Raw genomic sequence first — 17,176 nt, 5'->3', positions numbered from 1 at the left:
TAAATGGCTTTCTTGTTGGACCAATTTTTTTCATACAAAGACAAACATTATTTCTAATACTTTAAGCATTCTTTAGGAGAACAAATGCTTATGCTTTGTCTATGGTGTTTTGATGGTTTTTCTTCTCTTTTTGATTGTCTATTTTCACTCTATTTAGATTTTCTTGATTTTTTGAAATTAGCATGCCATGATTTTTTTTTAAATTGACAAACCTACTTTGTAATTAGTTGTTGTTTTACTGTGTTTTTTTATTTTTTATATTTAAAAAAAAATTATCAAGGTAAACTCAAATCACATTTCCATTATTTTTTCATTTATCAAACAAATACTATTATCAAAGAGTTGCAGCTCAATTGATTGAGTACAATTATCAAGGATGATGGTATATTCCTTGATTCCACAATTGACCAAGGTTCAAACCCTAAGAGATGTGACATAGAAAGGATGACATGTAAATCACGACTGAGATGTCTTTGACAAGATAGACAACCATTAGAAAAAGATATCTACATAAACTAATACTTTCATATTGAATGATAAAAAGATCTTCTAACTAATATAAACAAATTTAAAATAAATAGAAAACGAAAACTTAACACTATATAACATTTATTTATTAAAATCAAATCAAATCAAATTACTTCAACAAACAAAAGAAAGAGTAGACAAACAACCAAAACAACTACTACTAAAAGTTTAAAGAACAAATTACATAGCATTTGTTTCAAGATGCATAAAAAAAGAATTAACATGAAGAGAACTCTGAATTAGTATTATTTTCGAACACTTATTCCTTAGACCCCTTGATCTTATAAACATCATTCATGCTTCATGCTTCATCATTCATGCATCATTCATCATTATTAATTGGAATTTTATGTAAGGTCTTATTAAAGATATGAAATTCCAACGGGAAACCACTCGCCCACATTGCTTTATACTCGCCGACATTGCATTAAATTTTTGTTGATTTTTTATAACGTTTTCGCGACAATTTTGCATTCTCTGATGAAATATATGTTGAATTTAATTCACAATTACGATCCTGAAGCTGTTGCTATTGAATTAAGTTTTTCATTTTTACTCGGTCTCCCCTTCAAACTATAAATAGAATCGAACATTGTTTTCGGACTTCTAAAAAAAAGGGTTAAATGACAGTTTTCTGGAAATCATTTTCCAGTATGTATATCTGTTAACAACGCTGGTTAAATCTTAGTCTTTCTGGTGGTATATCTATACAAATTTACAAAGGACAGCAGAACCGTTAAATCTTATTGAAGCTATTGATTTTTAGTGAAACATCCAAAAAAATCTTACACGAGAGTGCTTTCTTTAAGCAGGGCAGTTTAATTGCGAGTGAAGCGATAGATTAGTGGAGAGAATCTGCAAATTTAACACAGGCAGATATTCATGGAGATAGTTTAAATACTTGTTAAGATACAGGTTTCTGATGAAATTTCTGCAAAATTTAGCAGAGGAGGACAATATAGGAAAATAATTGTCGAAGCATTTGGGTTCGGCTATATAGAGTAAGTTTTTATTGCTGATTCGCTTAGGTTTCTGTTTTAGTGGAGATAAATTAACGTTGTATGATGTTTTTGTTTGAAATTTCGCTTTTGTGCCCGTTTTAGAAGTTAAATGAAGTATTTGTTTCATGTCTGTGAAATTTTACAAAGTACAGCAATCTTAGAGCAATGGGTTTAAAGCCTTGTCAAATAATGAGTTTCTGATAAAACATCCGTAATGCTGCATAGAAGGTTAATTACAGTTTAAATATTAGTCCAATGGTAGGTTTCCAATTGAATTTCTGTAAATTTGTGCGTTGGGGGGCTGTTTTAGGAGAAACACAGTTTAAATATTTGCCTTGTGGCACATAAGAAGTAAGTTTTTATTATCAAATGCTTACGACTTCATTATGGTGAGGTTAAATTGACTGTTCCTGATGGATATATTCGCAGTTTGTGGCAGAAATGCTATACTGGATCGAAAAATGTCAATTCGCCTGCCTTTACAATAAACATCGAGTTGATTGGGTGGCGTTGCCTTCTATGGACTGGTAAGCATTCTAGATTTGCCATTACATTTCTTCTGTATTCAAACCTGTGTTCTAAATTTACTAATGTAACGTTTTCAAGGCTGAAATCCGAAGGTTTTGAAGACAAGAAAGAACAAAATATTGCCGAATTGCTTTAAAAAACAAGATTTACTTGACCTTTTCCACGAACGTTTCCTGCAGAATGAATTAAGCGTCTCTTTAGGTTGATGATGTAACTCCGCTCCTGAAAAACCTGTACCGTGCATAAGGTCCTGAATATTTTTAAACTCAATGATTTGTAGAGCTTAACCTGTGTATCGCTTCTTATAATGGCTCAGCTGCACCCAATATTTGGAGACCAAGAAACGGCAGACGTAATACTAAAACTCATACCCTCAGAGGGGCCAGAACTATCTCCTCTGTATCTCCATTCCCAAGCTCTTCGAAAGTCTGAGTTCTTTGAAGCTAGGCTATCAGAACGCTGGTCACTTGCTGATGGTGTAAGGCCCATAGAACTTACATTGAGCGATTGCCAAAATGTCGATGGTTATGTAAAATGCATTCAGATGATGTATTCTTTGGAGAGATTTACCTTCTCCAGTGTCCAGGAGGCCTTGTCACTACTACAAATTGCTTCAGAATTGCTGTTCACAGACTGTTTAAATTCATGCATGCAATACCTGGAAGCTGTGCCATGGAGTGCAGAGAATGAACATCAAATTCGAGCCTCTATTATGTCATTGCAATTGCATTTGTCCCCTGACTTAGCTGTTCGTCTTTCCACCTCTGGATGTGTTCAGGACTTCAACCCTCTCAATACCATGGGAGAAATTTTAAGTGAACTGTTGTCTTTAGTATCAAATGGAGCATCATCCAAGGCCCGTGAGATTACAAAGAGAGTTCTGCACGACAATATGCAGATAACCACCTCTCCAACATTTGCAGATGTGAATAAATCAGCTCTCTTCAGGGAGCTTCAGAATAATCTAGATATTGTCAAATCACAACTCTGCAAATTTGCCAACTACTTTTCATGGAATTCTTATCAGATTAGCATTGCAAGTTCTGCTCTCTGTTGGCTTTTGGATGAAATGTTTGCATTGGAGATAGCTGACATGGCTGTGAAAATGATTGCTGAAGAACAAGAACTTGCACAGCTGGTCGTTAGTCGAATTTATCAGAATCCCTTCACAGAGACCTTATTCAAAATTCTAGTTCGACTACTTCGGGCTCTGCAGATTGGTCAAGTGATTTGTCAAAGATCTGTCCGTCTTTCTCTGGTTAAAACTTGGCTACCTGTGATAGCCAAGCTCACTCATGATGACGAGTATCTGATAAAGGACAATGAACTGCACAACAGTCTGGAGGAAGGGATGAGTTCTCTTGTTACTACTCTTCCTATGGCAGATCAAGAACAGATCTTTAAAATTTGGATAAGTTCTTGCCTTAGATCTAAGAAAGCATGGCCTGATTTGAGCACAGCTTTTGACATGTGGTGCAATAAACTCCGACAAGCGCAGTGTGAGATTGATCTGGGACCTTCGTTGCACTTGTCTGAGGCCAGTGACCCACATAGTATCATTTGCTCTTCAAAGAACCATACTTATCCTTAAAATTGAAGTTTCAATAATTGGAAGCCATACACTTTTCGGTAAGTGTATTTATATGTTATGTATCTATTATCCATAACACCATGACTAGCAATGCTAGATCAGATCTGTGTTATAGTTGAATCTATCTCGTCATATGGGCTTAGTGTAGTGTCATGAGAGGTGAGTAAGATAAAAGAAAATGTGGTATATAAGCTAATGTAGAGTATAATATTGTGATAAAATATGTATAATTTCAGTGCTCTAGCAGTCAAGTTCTTAGTAGGGTTGCATAGTGAATCCTTTTGCTGATAACTATCAAGAGTGTCAATGTGAACCTGATGTAATAGAGTTTGCTGTGTGGAAAGAAATTGAATGCCTAGTAAGTGAAGTTATTTTTTAATTCAGTGGATTTTTAGCTTTTAAGTGATTCGAGTTATATTTATTTGGGATGAGATGAGTTATTGGCAGTGACAACCAACTATGAGAGATTCATTAGATCAGACACTCAAAACACACATTATGTATGCTCGCTTGTGTATGTGTATGCACAGAGTTGTGTGCCGGTTTCTCTACTAGTTGTTTGTGGGAGACGAATACTCTACTATGCATGTTAATTTTGTTTTCTGCACCCACTTTCCCAATATTTTCAGGATAGATCTCTCTAGTGGGCAGGAAACGTCTCCTACTACTAAAAATAAAACATAGAAAAAAGCAGAAGCAAATGAAATACCCTAAGTTCGTAAATGGTCAAAAGATCCCACCCAAGCCATTATAAATTCACTTAAACAAATGAATTAGCAGGAAATATGGAGAACATGCAAGATCTATCAGCATGACTTTCAACAAAAGGAAATCAAGATTGGCAAAAAATTGCAGTTTTAGGCAGCATAGGTTGTCAACGGAACTTACCGTGCAACAGAGCACAACTGAGAGGAACAGGCTCATTTCATTTATGATTCATTGTTTAGGACAGGTCATTTATTCTCATTCAGTTTTCAAAACTTTGTTTGTATGTGTGTGATCCTGATACTGAAAATGGTTTCCCCATCCTTTCCCCCTTAGGAATGTATTGCTGCCACTATGCTATACACAAATTCTGCTACACTATGGCTTTGCAGTTCTTGCTGCTTATGTGAGGCTTTGTTGTTTCTTTGACATGTAATATATTGTAAAATTGGTCATTTTTATATAGCATGCATCATCCTCTGTCTTCGAAGAAAATAAATAACGTGATATTATTTTTAGCCAAAAAGGCAAGGTGAAAAATCCAATGACTGTATTTTCCAGCCACATGCATCGTCTGTGGGATCTGATGATTATTTAGTTCCATGATTTAATTTCTAGGCAAAAGCAAGGAGAAAAATGTAATGGGTTCAGTTACAAATATGTAGCCTTAGTGCACAACAAATAATGTTGTGCATCTGTCTATGATAAAGTTCCACGATAACGAATTCATTGCAGCCTAATAAACATTGGGAAAGTAAAAATGAAGGCCATCATCTACACTCTGGGATTTCACTCATAATTCTTGATTAAGAAACAAATAGCACTTGCCCTGCGTTACAGGTCATTTTCTGTGGAATGGCAATGAGTAATCGACATTGTAGCGGCATAATTGGGAAAAACCACCTGTAAAAACACGCATTGTCACTCATAATACATGATTAAGAAACAAATGGCAATGAGTAATCAACCTGTAAAAACAATCATTGTCGTTGACTCAGTAAATCAACCCTCTTTTTTTTTCCTTTTTCTTGTAACCCGAATATTTGTAGAAATCCATTGTTCTAGAGTTTACATTTGAAACTTAGAAGAGGGAGTTCTCTAGCGAGTTTATTTGATGGAGAGTTAGGCAGTGCGAGCAAGTGCCCTTTTGATGGCAATTAATTAATTGTAAGCATTATCAAGAGCAATTCCTCATTTTTGTTAAGAAAATTGAACGGGGAAAATTCATGGGGAGCTTACCCACACTTGTAGGAGATTTATGCATAGAATTAAACAAAGCAACTTTTGTTTTAGTCCTCTACTTGGCATACAAAGGATTTAAACTTTCGAAGAGGCAAATGGATTATGCAACTTCCAGAAATGGAGATGGCAATTAATTAATTGTAAGCATTATCAAGAGCAATTCCTCATTATTGTTAAGAAAATTGAACACGGAAAATTCATGGGGAGGTTACCCACCCTTGTAGGAGATTTATGCATAGAATTAAATAAAGCAACTTTTGTTTTAGTCCTCTACTTGGTATACAAAGGATTTAAACTTTTGAAGAGGCAATTGGACTTTGCAACTTCCAGAAATGGAGGCTTGCTCGTGCATAGCTAACAATAAAGCTTGATGTCTCTCTTAAGGATTGAAAATCTGCCTAATGTCAGATTTTGTGATGCATCTTCTCACTTACAGGAAGCTTTTTGGTGGTTTTCTTTATGTGCTTGAAATTCAGACAAAAGGGATACTTTTTCTTTTACATTCAACATTTAAAGTAGTTGAAACTCAGGTCAGGTCTGGTTTAGAAATGTCATTGCAGGGTTTAAGGTCGTTGATATTTTTTTAATTATCACATGGTTTCAGTTCACTGGTTTTAACTGCTTACAATGAGAATGAAGGAGGATAGTAGAAGACATCTTTATAAATATATTTGATATCACATTGGGTAATATGGAAAAATAAGCATAACCTTACTGTAATTCCAAGTCTCACCTACCCAAATTTATGTTACCAATTCATGATACTGTCATGAATGTCAATCAAGAGCTGATTCTTAGTCATGTCCTTGGTCACTTTTTTGTTCTATGGTTCATCAGTGGCATCAATTCACAGCCCCATTTTCCAGACTGACCTGACTTTAAGTGCATTATAGCCACTTATATAATATTATCAATTTCTTTTTTTCCAGCATTTGTGGAAACTTTGTGCCTATATTGGTGCTGTAATACGCACTCTAGCATATTTAAGGCCTTCTGATTAAAATTCAAAGGCCTAATTTACTTGTATGCATATTTCTCTTAAATCCTATGATAGCAAAGTCCATTATGCCTTCTCAACTTATACATGGAAGGCTTACGGGATAGAGTACAGTTATCTATTTTGTGGATCACTTTGGAGGACCGAAAAATAGCTCTCCGGGGATGAGATATCCTAGCTTTTGTTTTGTGTGGCAGATATATTTACTGGGGTTAAACAAACTGAATTCTAAAGAAAAAAAATTATGGGGTTAAACAAACTGAATTCTAAAGAAAAAAAATTATCTTATTTTATAACATTTCCATTGTTTTGTTGTTATCATAGTATACTTCAGGAGTGGAGAAGATGGCAGACAGACTCATGATGGCTTGTCACTCAGAAGGCGTGGTGCTCCAAGTTGTAGGAAGTCAAAACCAAGGGCAAACTGGTGTGGTTGTGTTCACTGCATCTTGATTTGGTCCTTGTCCTGCCTATAGTAAACTGTCAAAGAGCTATACAAATATTGTGTTTTCAAAGGTCAATATGGATGACTTTTACAATGCAACTGCAGTGTGGCAAGTGCAGGCTATGCTGATTTGTATATTTGTCAAAGATGGGAATCCAATTAGCAAGATAGTTTGTGCTAAGAAAGATGAACTTGAAATGGAAATGGCAGCACTTCCTCGAGAGCATATAGGCTTGGTTAGAAATGATAAATAGCCCTGTTAGTAGTTGCTACTGTTAAAAATATTTTGCTGTAATGGCATGCAACCTTCAAATCTATTAATCACTTGCTGTAGCAGCCTGATACCTGAAATATACATTGTCATCTTGATTTTAGAAAAATAAGTATTTTTCAAAGGTGGACACTTTTTGGACATTTCTCTTACATTCCGGAATAAGAAGTTGTCGCTATCAAAATCCACCTGTCTTTCCTAAGTTGCCTTTAACATCCTTCAACAACCTCAATAGACTGATTACCCAAAATTATAACATATTAGTTGAAAGGAATCATTTTTCCATTTGTCAACAAACAATTGCAGTCATTTAGCTTCCACAAAATATGAACAACTTGGTGATACAGGTTTTCCTACTGTTTCTATATCATATGCTAATTCCATTTTGCATGTGCAATATTAGAATTAAGTAATAAACAGATGAAGGTTATAAATCAAATTAGGAAAGAAATAAAATTAATTTCAAGATTAATTTTATTGAGTTTTTTAAAGGTAAAAATCAAAGTAGTATGACTTTGCTACGGTTTAGTCTGAAAGTATGATGCAAACAAACAATTCTGACTGCCAACTAACTCCACAAAATTAGGAGTTGATTCTTCAGTTTAGCTGGCTATTGCTTGTAGTCTACTTAGGAGTTAAAATTGGATCTGAATTGTTACTGTTTGAACTGCTGTTATTCAGCATTCCTCGTAGGAGCTGTTGGTTGTTTTTCCAGCTAATTGCCAAAATAACCTCTATGAATTAGTCAATCTCAATCAACAAGGGTTTGGATAAGTGGCCAACTCAAAGGATTTTGAAAACGAATAGGCTCTGTTAGACCAAGGTCAATGCCCTTATAATTCTACTTCCTTTAAAAGGTATTGTGACATATGTGTTCTCAACTTGTGGAACCAAGTATACTTATGATATCAAGTGGATTCGTCTATATCTCTAATTCATTACTATTCAGAACAAGTGACTATAAATCCAAAACTTACATATACTGAAAAGAAACTTCTCATAAAAGAAAAATCTTTCACTTTAGGATTTAAAAATACATTGAAGTTGTGAAACCAAGAGACATAATCGGTGCCTATACATTGGGCAAATGGAATTTAAACATAATACTTGAAACCAAGGAAGCAATAATCGTTGGGGGAATTAATCGGCAAAACAAAAGTATAAGATTTTTTCAAAATATCGGGAAAAAATCGGATATACAAAAAAACGTAAAAAATTGCAGAAAGACCATCAAAAACTACTTTTTATATATATTTTACGGTATTTCCATAGCATAGAGATATTGTAGGCAAATAAAATAGACACTCGAACACATGAATTGAAGGAAATAGATTTTTCGTTGTTTATATTCATATAATTGATTACGTTGCACAAAATATACTACACCATAAATAATATCTAGATGGTGATAGATGTCAAAATGTCAATTACAATATAGTTTGTGACTTTGAACAAAGTCAACCTGTAAACTAAGTACAAAATTCCAAAATCTCAAATGTAGGCAATGACATGCTAGAGGGCAGGAGGCCCTGATGATGAAGCTCCTGGGTAAGAGCATGTCCTAATTCGTTCAACCCATTCAGGGCCAAAGTTGGCTTGCCTCATGAGATCAAAATCTTCAGACTCAAGCGAACGATCAGCAACAACATAATCATCATCAACATCATCATCATCAACAGTATCATCAACAACAATCAACTCATACTCTGGATATATCTCATCGAGGTCAATTGGCAAGCCTTCCTCAATAGTTCTTGATTTTGCCCATGTAGAAATTAGTGTTTCCCTTACAAATGAAAAACACAATGAATAGTGAATACAATTTAAAAAATTGCAACTATATATTAATATTCTCACCTTGAGCTTTCCTTATCTTCAAGCGAAGGTTGTGATGAACAAATACCAAGTCATTCAATTGTTGTTGTGATAGGCGGTTGCATTTCTTGGAATGTATGTGTTCAAACACACTCCAATTACACTCAAAAGCTGCATGGTTAGCTCAAAATGCGCACTATCATCCACCTTAAATTTGGTATTTCGTCTCCAAAGGAAGCCCACCATGTAGCTGAAAAACACATTATATGGAGATGATATTGTAAGACTAAGAATATCTTATAATCTTAACAAACTTAATGAGCATGTTGGCAAAATAAAGAGATTGTCAAAAGTTTATAGAATCTACTTGGTTGAATGGTCTTTCTGCTTTGTATAGCAGCCCTAGAAGAGAGATAGCCCTTAGCATGCTTGTACATTTCCAACTCTATCGTAGCCGCATCAAATTCTTCCAAGTCAGGAAACATTTTTTCTATGCACTTGAAGAAGCCTTGTTTGATCTCAGCATCAATTTCCATGAAGTCAGTCTTATAGAATAACGGAGGATTGAGCAAGTATCTCGCAACATTGAGAGGAGTGTGCATTTGTCCATCCCATCTCCTATCAATTATGTCCCACAATGGCATATACCTATCCCTGTTATTTTCCAGTTTACTCCTTATCACCTCCTTGGCCCTATCCATGGCCTTATACACATATCCCATGGGGGGTTTATCCCCATCCACTAGTCTCAAGACTTTTACTAAAGGCTTTGAAAATTCTACAAGCTATTCAATAGATTCCCAAAATGTGGTAGAATGCATATACTCTGCCACTGCTATGCCATTTGCTTGAGTTGTGAAACCAGACTCCATCCACTCAGCTGAAACAAACATTCACCTCAAATTACCTTTTTGTTCACATACTGTTTGTAATGCAAGGAAATATGTTGCAAATCTTGTCACTCTTGGTCGAACTAGCTCCTTGCCTCCTGTGAAAGAGCGCATTATAGCCAAAACCCTCGTGTGATTATAAACAAATCTGGTAACCTTGTGAGCTTTCTGAAATATCGCCTTAACCCATTCAATTTTTCCAATGTCCTCTAGGGTTATATCAAGGCAATGTGCTGCACATGGTGTAAAAAACATGGAAGGGTATTTATCTGTCAGAAGTCTCCCTGCAGCAACACAAGCAACAACATTGTCTGTGATAAATTGAACCACATTTTGTGGCCCTACATCTGTAACTACTACATCATACATCTCAAACAATGCATTTGTGGATTTCCTCATATTAGATGCATCCATAGATTTCAAAAAATAGTGCCAATCTCACAAGAGACAAGGAATTTATTGGGAGTCTAGTTCCTTCTATCTGTCCAACCATCTGACATGATGTTGCAACCATCTCTAGCCCACTGCAATCGATGTTGTTTAACAACATCTTGAACATCCTCTACTGCATCTTTTAGCATACCAACCCTCAATGATTCATAAGATGGGGCTTGAAACCCAGGACCTATAGCTGCAATAGCATCTACCATGGGTTGCCAATATGAATTTCTGGAAGCATGGAATGTCATGTGAGAGGAGTACCAATAATTAGCAATTTCCTTCTTTGCTTGTTCAGTGACAGTTTTCCTCCATCATGTACTCTCCAAAGTGGTTTGTGATCCTAGTGTAGTACGAGGTTGGAAGAAAGCATTAGTGTTTCTTTCCTCCATCTGTGTTTGGTCCACATGCTATAGAATTATGTGTTGACCCAAATTCCCTGAAACCCCCATCTTCACCATCCTCACCCAAATCGTGCATCATAGGATTTGTAGAACTAGAACCTAGTTCAACCCCAATTATTGTCTTTTTGGCCTTATTCTCAGCAATCCCTTCAAGAGATTGATTTGCCTGATACGAGACATCTGCAGGGCATTTTTTGCATATCTCGGTGTTATTTCCTTGCTCTTTTGACAAATGTCATTTGAAACGATAAATTCCACCACTGATCTCATCTTGACACCAATTGCACTTGACCTTCGTGCTACCAGGAATTGTTGTGCAATGTGTCCATGCAAAGTCTTTTTGGCGTGGCATTGTGATCAAGAATCAATTCTGCAAAGCATTACACTTAGTTTTTAAATTTTGAGGGATCTAGGGTTGGGTTTGTGTATATTAACGTTGGACATTCATCACGAAAACTAGACATTTATATTAAAAACATTTTTTTTTGTATATTAAATGTTAACAACTTCAAAGAAAATGACATTATGAATCTATGATAGGCAGTATATATTAAATGAAAATGACATTTTCATATATTAAAAGCTAAGAATATTTAACAAAAAATGAATTTAATGTTACTGTAAATGAAAATATAAATTCCGATTACAGTTAATTATTATTAAATACAAATTTTACTAATAATTAACAGTAACACAATCAGATTACATATTTAACAGTAAATGCTAAATAGAAATTAGTAAATATTTAAGTGTTTAATTAAAAAAAAAATCTAAAATTACTAATAATTACAATAATATTACTAATATTTACTAATATTAACATTTAATATTACTAATATTAACATTTACAAACTAATATTACTAATATTTACTAAATTATTATTACTAATATTTAATGTTAATTATTAGTAAAATTTGTATTTATGCTTATTTACATTTTACTGTTAATATTTACAAACAAAATATTTACAGTCATATTAAATATTTAATATGATTGTAAATATTAAATATTTTACTGTTAATTAACAAATATTACTAATAATTAACATAAATAAGCATAAATATTTAATATGACTGTTAATATTTTCTGTAAATATTTACTGATAATATTATCAGTAAATTTTATGTTGTATTTACTGTAAATATTACCAGTAAATTTTACAGTAATTTACTGATAATATTTACAGTAAATACAAGCATAAACTATTTACAGTTATATTTACAGTCATATCATTTTTAATACTAGCACTAATGGTGAATAACAGAGTATGCGGAACCTGACAGAAATGCATGGAAGATGCCTTTCCTTCCTCGACTTTGTCCTAGAAGATATAACAGGTCATTTGAAAGAAAAGGATCTCAATGCTCTACCATTCCTTGGTTTATTTTTGACATTAACCAAACTACTGGTCATTATGAAATAGACGGGGAACCAAACTACTAGACAGAATGCAATGACATTCTTCTCCCTGTTAATTTGATATCGGGGTATATCATTTTAATATTAAGTTTGGTCTCATAATGTTCTAATTCATAAAATATTATGTCTATGAAAAAATGAGGAGGTTTTATATTTAATTTGTAATTAATTTTAAAAGAACACAGTTACAAGAGACTAAAAGGGTAGATTGGGGAATTTCTTTAGATGTGTAGTCAGATAAAATATGCATAAAATATTAACAGTAAATATGGAATTACTGTAAATATGCATAAAATATTAACAATAAATATGAATGTTAAAACTTAATATAAAAATAAAATTTTAAAATTGTAAAGAAATGGAAAATACTTGGAATTCTAGTAGCTTCGAGAAAGATGAGAAGGAAGAATGAAAAGGAAAGAAGTTGTCGTGAAATCTCCCATTGCCGTGAAATCTCGCAGTCACCCTAATCTCTCAGACACCCACCCGTGAAATCTACTTCCGTGAAATCTTGCCCGATATGGCATCAAACCCTACCACGTCACACAGATATAAAGCAATTTGTTCGCTCATTTCATGCCCTTTTTTGGCGACTTTAGGGTTTTTCGCAGGCTCCTGATTTTATCACAATTAATCGCACGATTAATCCATGATTTAATCGGATAAAATCATTGAAAAACGTTGAAGAAAGTCAACGATTAAAAACCACGATTTTTGAGAATAAATCATCAGTTTTGCCAATCCCCAATTAATCAGGTATAATCGTGTTTTATTGGCGATTCATGCTTCTTTGCTTAAAACAATTGCAATAAGTTAACCAAAAGCATGTATTTTTCTCTTGATTAATACTATGATAATGAATTCTAGACTCTACTTATCATCCAAGAACATTCCACAAAATCCTTGTGCTTGACCCAAGTATTTAATCTTCTACTTTAGAAGAAACAAAAGTCTAACACACATAAGCAACATAGTGCAAAGACAAAATCAAAACTGGTCCTTGACCATTGATTTCATCAGAATTTGGAAGTGGATATTGGAGACAGCTTGAAAATCATTGGAAGTTTGATCTCAAAATGCTCTTATCACATATGCTTCAAAATAATAATTGTATTTAAGAAATAACATATAGACCAAGATGGAAACTTCTCATGTTCTTGCTTCACAAACTTCCAAACTTATACAAGACACTATCTAATCTAACTCTTGGGACCAATTTTCTTGAACTAGAAACCCCTAAAACAAGGCCTTGGGTCCCCTTTTATATGATAAGAGAGCAACAAGCTTCATGTCTTTTGCAAAAGATAAGTGGTAGTAGGTAAACTGCCTTACATGTTAAAAGACAAAAACTTTTTGAGTTGTTGATAGGACTAGAGACTGTTGACGTTATAGCTAGGTCAGATCCCTTCTAGAGCCGACCTAGCACATTTAGGTGACTAATTGGCCCTTGGCCTTAGTCACGTCTTATATGCACTAATCATAATGTAACGTGTTGGGCATCAAACACAAAGTATTTTATTGTAATTAAATTCCTCTCCTTGGAAGCTGACCTAGGTAATTTGGGAGGCTATGTCTCATATATATTCAAAGCATCATATAACATTCAACAAATACATTCTTCAGTTAGTGAATTACATTCCAAGGTCAACGAATTACATTCCAAGGTCAGCGAATTACCTTCTAAGGATAGCGAAGGTACTCTTAAGAACAACGAAGTACATTCCAAGGTCAGCGAATTACCTTCTAAGGATAGCGAAGGTACTCTTAAGAACAACGAAGTCATCCCTAAAGTCAACGACTTCATCCTAGGGTCAGCGAACTTGAATCAAAGTGCAGCGAAGTTCTCTAAGACAACAAATATACTTCTTGATCTGCATATTGTATTATTGATTAGCATTCATATTGCAGATAAGTTCTTATACTATTATTATGTGTGCTTCAAGTGTTAAAGCATTGTTGTAAAGGTACTTACTGATTATTGCATAATAAAGATCTGAGATTAGTTGTTGGGTTTTTCACCTCCAAGAGGGAGGTTTTCCTAGGGTATTTTGGTATCCTTTGTGTGCATTGTTTTGATTTTCTATCATTGCTATCATCTGTCTGATCCTAAAATTATCATGGTATCAGCGCTAAGGTTGATTCAGTTGTGACCAGACTTTGTGATAGCAGCGCTCCTACTTCACATTCTTCACACCATTTCTAGCATTCAAGATGGTGTATGGTCTGAAAGTTGAGGACAAACTTGAAGGAGCCTCAAATTTCACCTCAAGGAAATTCAGAATCCTTGTTACCCTCAAAGAAAATAATCTTTTGGAGTTCGTGCAAGGAAATGAACAATTTGAACTTGAATATCAAGAACAGAAACTTCAGTTCAAGAAAAATGCAGTCAAGGCCAAGAAGATTCCAAATGACTCTATGAAAGATCATTGTGTCCCTATCATCTCCAAGATGTCTTCAGCCAGAGATATGTTTCAAGACATTGGAAGGGATGTATGAAATCAACAACACAATTAGGGAACTTGCATTGAGACAACAACTTCATCAATTAAGATGGAAAAGAGTGAATTAGTTATATCCTTCTTCATGAAGATTGCAGAATTGAGAGATCAACTTAGTGCCATTGGAGATGAAGTTGTGGTTAAGGATCTTTTCATGCTTGCATTAAATGGTCTTCGTCACTCTTGGGAGCCATTTATCCAAGGCATAAGTGGGAGATCCAAATTTCCCAAGTTTGACCGCCTCCTTGTTGATTGCATTCAAGAGGAATCAAGATTGGTTGCAAGAGGAATCATCGAAAGCTCTCATGGTGAAGACAATCATGTTCTTGCCCAATCCATCAAGAAGAAAGGAGGCTATTGGAAGAAGAACAATTTCAAGAGAAATAGAGACCAAAGATCTGATCCAACCCCTGATTCAAAGAAGAAGAAGAAGGATCTTTCATGCATCAAGTGTTTCAGGTGTGAAAAGTTTGGTCACTATGCTAGGGACTATTTATCCTAGCCAAAGAAACAAGGAGCAAACATAAATAAAGTTTCAAATCAAAATGATGTTGAAGATTTCCTCTTCATCTCTGCCTTGTCAAGCAATGTTCCTACAGACGATCATACATGGTTGATTGATAGTGGAGCATCTAGACACATCACCGGCTACCGAGAGCATCTTTTAGACTTGGTGGAGAAGGAGTCCAACCTACACGTGATCATTGGAGATGATGCACGTTATTATGTAAGAGGTTTTGGTTCTACTTCCCTTAACTTAGATTTTGGAATATCTCTTCACCTCAGTGATATATTGTTTGTACCAAGAATCAAGAGGAACCTTATCTCCATATCAGCATTCAAAGATAAAGGTTATCAGATTGCATTTTCTAAGGGAAGAGTTCTTGCATGGCCTAATAAGTCCAACATCAAATTATCTCGTGTCATTGGGAATCTGCATGAGAGCCTATATAAGCTTTCAGCTCGTCCAGTTAAAGATCTCATTCATGAAGCACCCAATTCAAGCGAGCTATGGCATAGAAGACTTGGATATCTTCATTTCTGAGCCCTTCCTACCCTAGAGAAGATGGCTAAAGGTATGCCTAAACTTAGTCATATTTATGATGATACATGTTAAGGTTGTGCTATGGGTAAAAACAGTAAGAGTCCATTTCGTCAAAGTGAAAGTAGGTCTAAAGAGAAATTAGCTCTTGTGCATTTTGATTTATGTTGTCCTATGTTTATTGCTTCTCCGAGTGGATTTTTGTATTATGTAATCTTCATAGATGACTACTCAAGGAAAACATGGAATTACTTTCTAAAGTCAAAAGAATTTGATCAAGTCCTAGTGTAGCGTCCTAAAATTGTGACACTTGCAATTTCGACTGCATTTTGGTCTTCACGATGGCGACGCAACACGCAACCTGAATGGAGACCCCGAAACCTGTTTATGACACTAAAAACTGCATTTTCTTGCACCCTGGCCTGAACCTCCTTTGCACCCTGCTGTCCCGGGAGGTGGGACCAGAGCGCCCAGCGCCCTGGTCCTTCAGGACTAGGGCGCCCAGCGCCCTGGTCCCCCAGGACCATGGCGCCCAGCGCCCTAGTCCCTGGCCCTATTTTGGGCCCGGTCTCCTATGGGGCTTCGGGTCTTTTTGTTTGCAAATTGGAAAATTATCTTTCCTGGTCGGCCTAAGGTCGGGAAAATCAGTCTATTAACCCTAATTGGCAAGTATATAAACTACATTTTCCTCTCCCATTTGGGTAGATGAAAAGAGAGAAGATGAACATATGTGGAAACGATACTCAAACATTCAAGCATTCAAGCATTCAAGCATTCAAGCATTCCTTCAAGCAATTGATCATTCTAAGTCTCCATTCAAGGATAAGTGTTGCATTCAAGACAAGGATTCAACCATTAAAGAGGAGATCACATGCATACAACATACTACATACAACAAACAACAACATCTATACCTTCGCACATAAGGATACAAACATCCTTACAACAAGGTATTAGTACTTGTTTTACATTACAGTCATTTACATTTACAGCATTGCTCATTTCTTGGTTAATTCCAAAACCGGGGTTTGACCTAAAGGCAAACCCCTAATCCCTAACCCCCCAATCGTCTTCGCTTTTCTGTGTGTAGGTTGCAGGTACGCGACTGAAATTGAAGATCTGGAATCCTTGTGCAGAGACGAACAGATCCCCTTTCATTTCGCGGATTTTTCGGAGGACCGTGTGCACGCCGGGCGCCATCGTCCCGTCAACTTTTGCTCAAATTTGCAGGACAGCGCCGTGTCGACATTTTACTGCTAATTCCAGGTCCGCAGCTTCATCCTATACCCCTATCTCAGTTTATAAGCGAATCTTTCTCACTTTCTATGCATTCCTAGCTTAATTCTTCTATCAACATTCTT

The 17,176-nt window shown here is 35.4% G+C and overlaps 2 protein-coding genes across 5 annotated transcripts; one reads left to right on the top strand and one right to left on the bottom strand.

Annotated features, from left to right (window-relative positions):
- The first annotated feature begins 917 nt into the window (after positions 1-917).
- LOC131072920 (BTB/POZ domain-containing protein At1g63850) lies at positions 918-7,476 on the top strand. 4 transcript variants are annotated; one of them, XR_009112773.2, is made up of 3 exons: positions 918-1,529; positions 1,959-2,056; positions 6,917-7,476. XR_009112773.2 is itself a non-coding variant. In XM_058009219.2 (3 exons), the coding sequence occupies exon 3, from the start codon at positions 2,365-2,367 to the stop codon at positions 3,646-3,648; it is 1,284 nt and encodes a 427-aa protein (XP_057865202.1). In that variant the 5' UTR covers positions 928-1,529; positions 1,959-2,056; positions 2,338-2,364; the 3' UTR covers positions 3,649-4,027. The 4 variants fall into 4 exon arrangements, 3 of the variants coding, with proteins under 3 accessions (XP_057865202.1, XP_057865201.1, XP_057865203.1); XM_058009219.2 differs by lacking the exon at positions 6,917-7,476 and adding an exon at positions 2,338-4,027 and having other exon boundaries at positions 928-1,529; XM_058009218.2 differs by lacking the exon at positions 6,917-7,476 and adding an exon at positions 2,237-4,027 and having other exon boundaries at positions 928-1,529.
- Positions 7,477-8,820: 1,344 nt separating this feature from the next.
- LOC131072895 (uncharacterized) lies at positions 8,821-10,427 on the bottom strand. Its single transcript, XM_058009185.1, has 3 exons — positions 10,047-10,427; positions 9,559-9,908; positions 8,821-9,094 (listed from the first exon to the last, which is right to left on the bottom strand). Exons 1-3 carry the CDS (start codon positions 10,425-10,427, stop codon positions 8,821-8,823), a joined length of 1,005 nt encoding a protein of 334 aa, XP_057865168.1.
- Positions 10,428-17,176: the final 6,749 nt, after the last annotated feature.

The sequence above is a fragment of the Cryptomeria japonica genome, chromosome 11, assembly GCF_030272615.1.
Source record: "Cryptomeria japonica chromosome 11, Sugi_1.0, whole genome shotgun sequence".
Taxonomy (NCBI): domain Eukaryota; kingdom Viridiplantae; phylum Streptophyta; class Pinopsida; order Cupressales; family Cupressaceae; genus Cryptomeria; species Cryptomeria japonica.
This window is presented reverse-complemented; position numbering and strand designations above follow the sequence as displayed.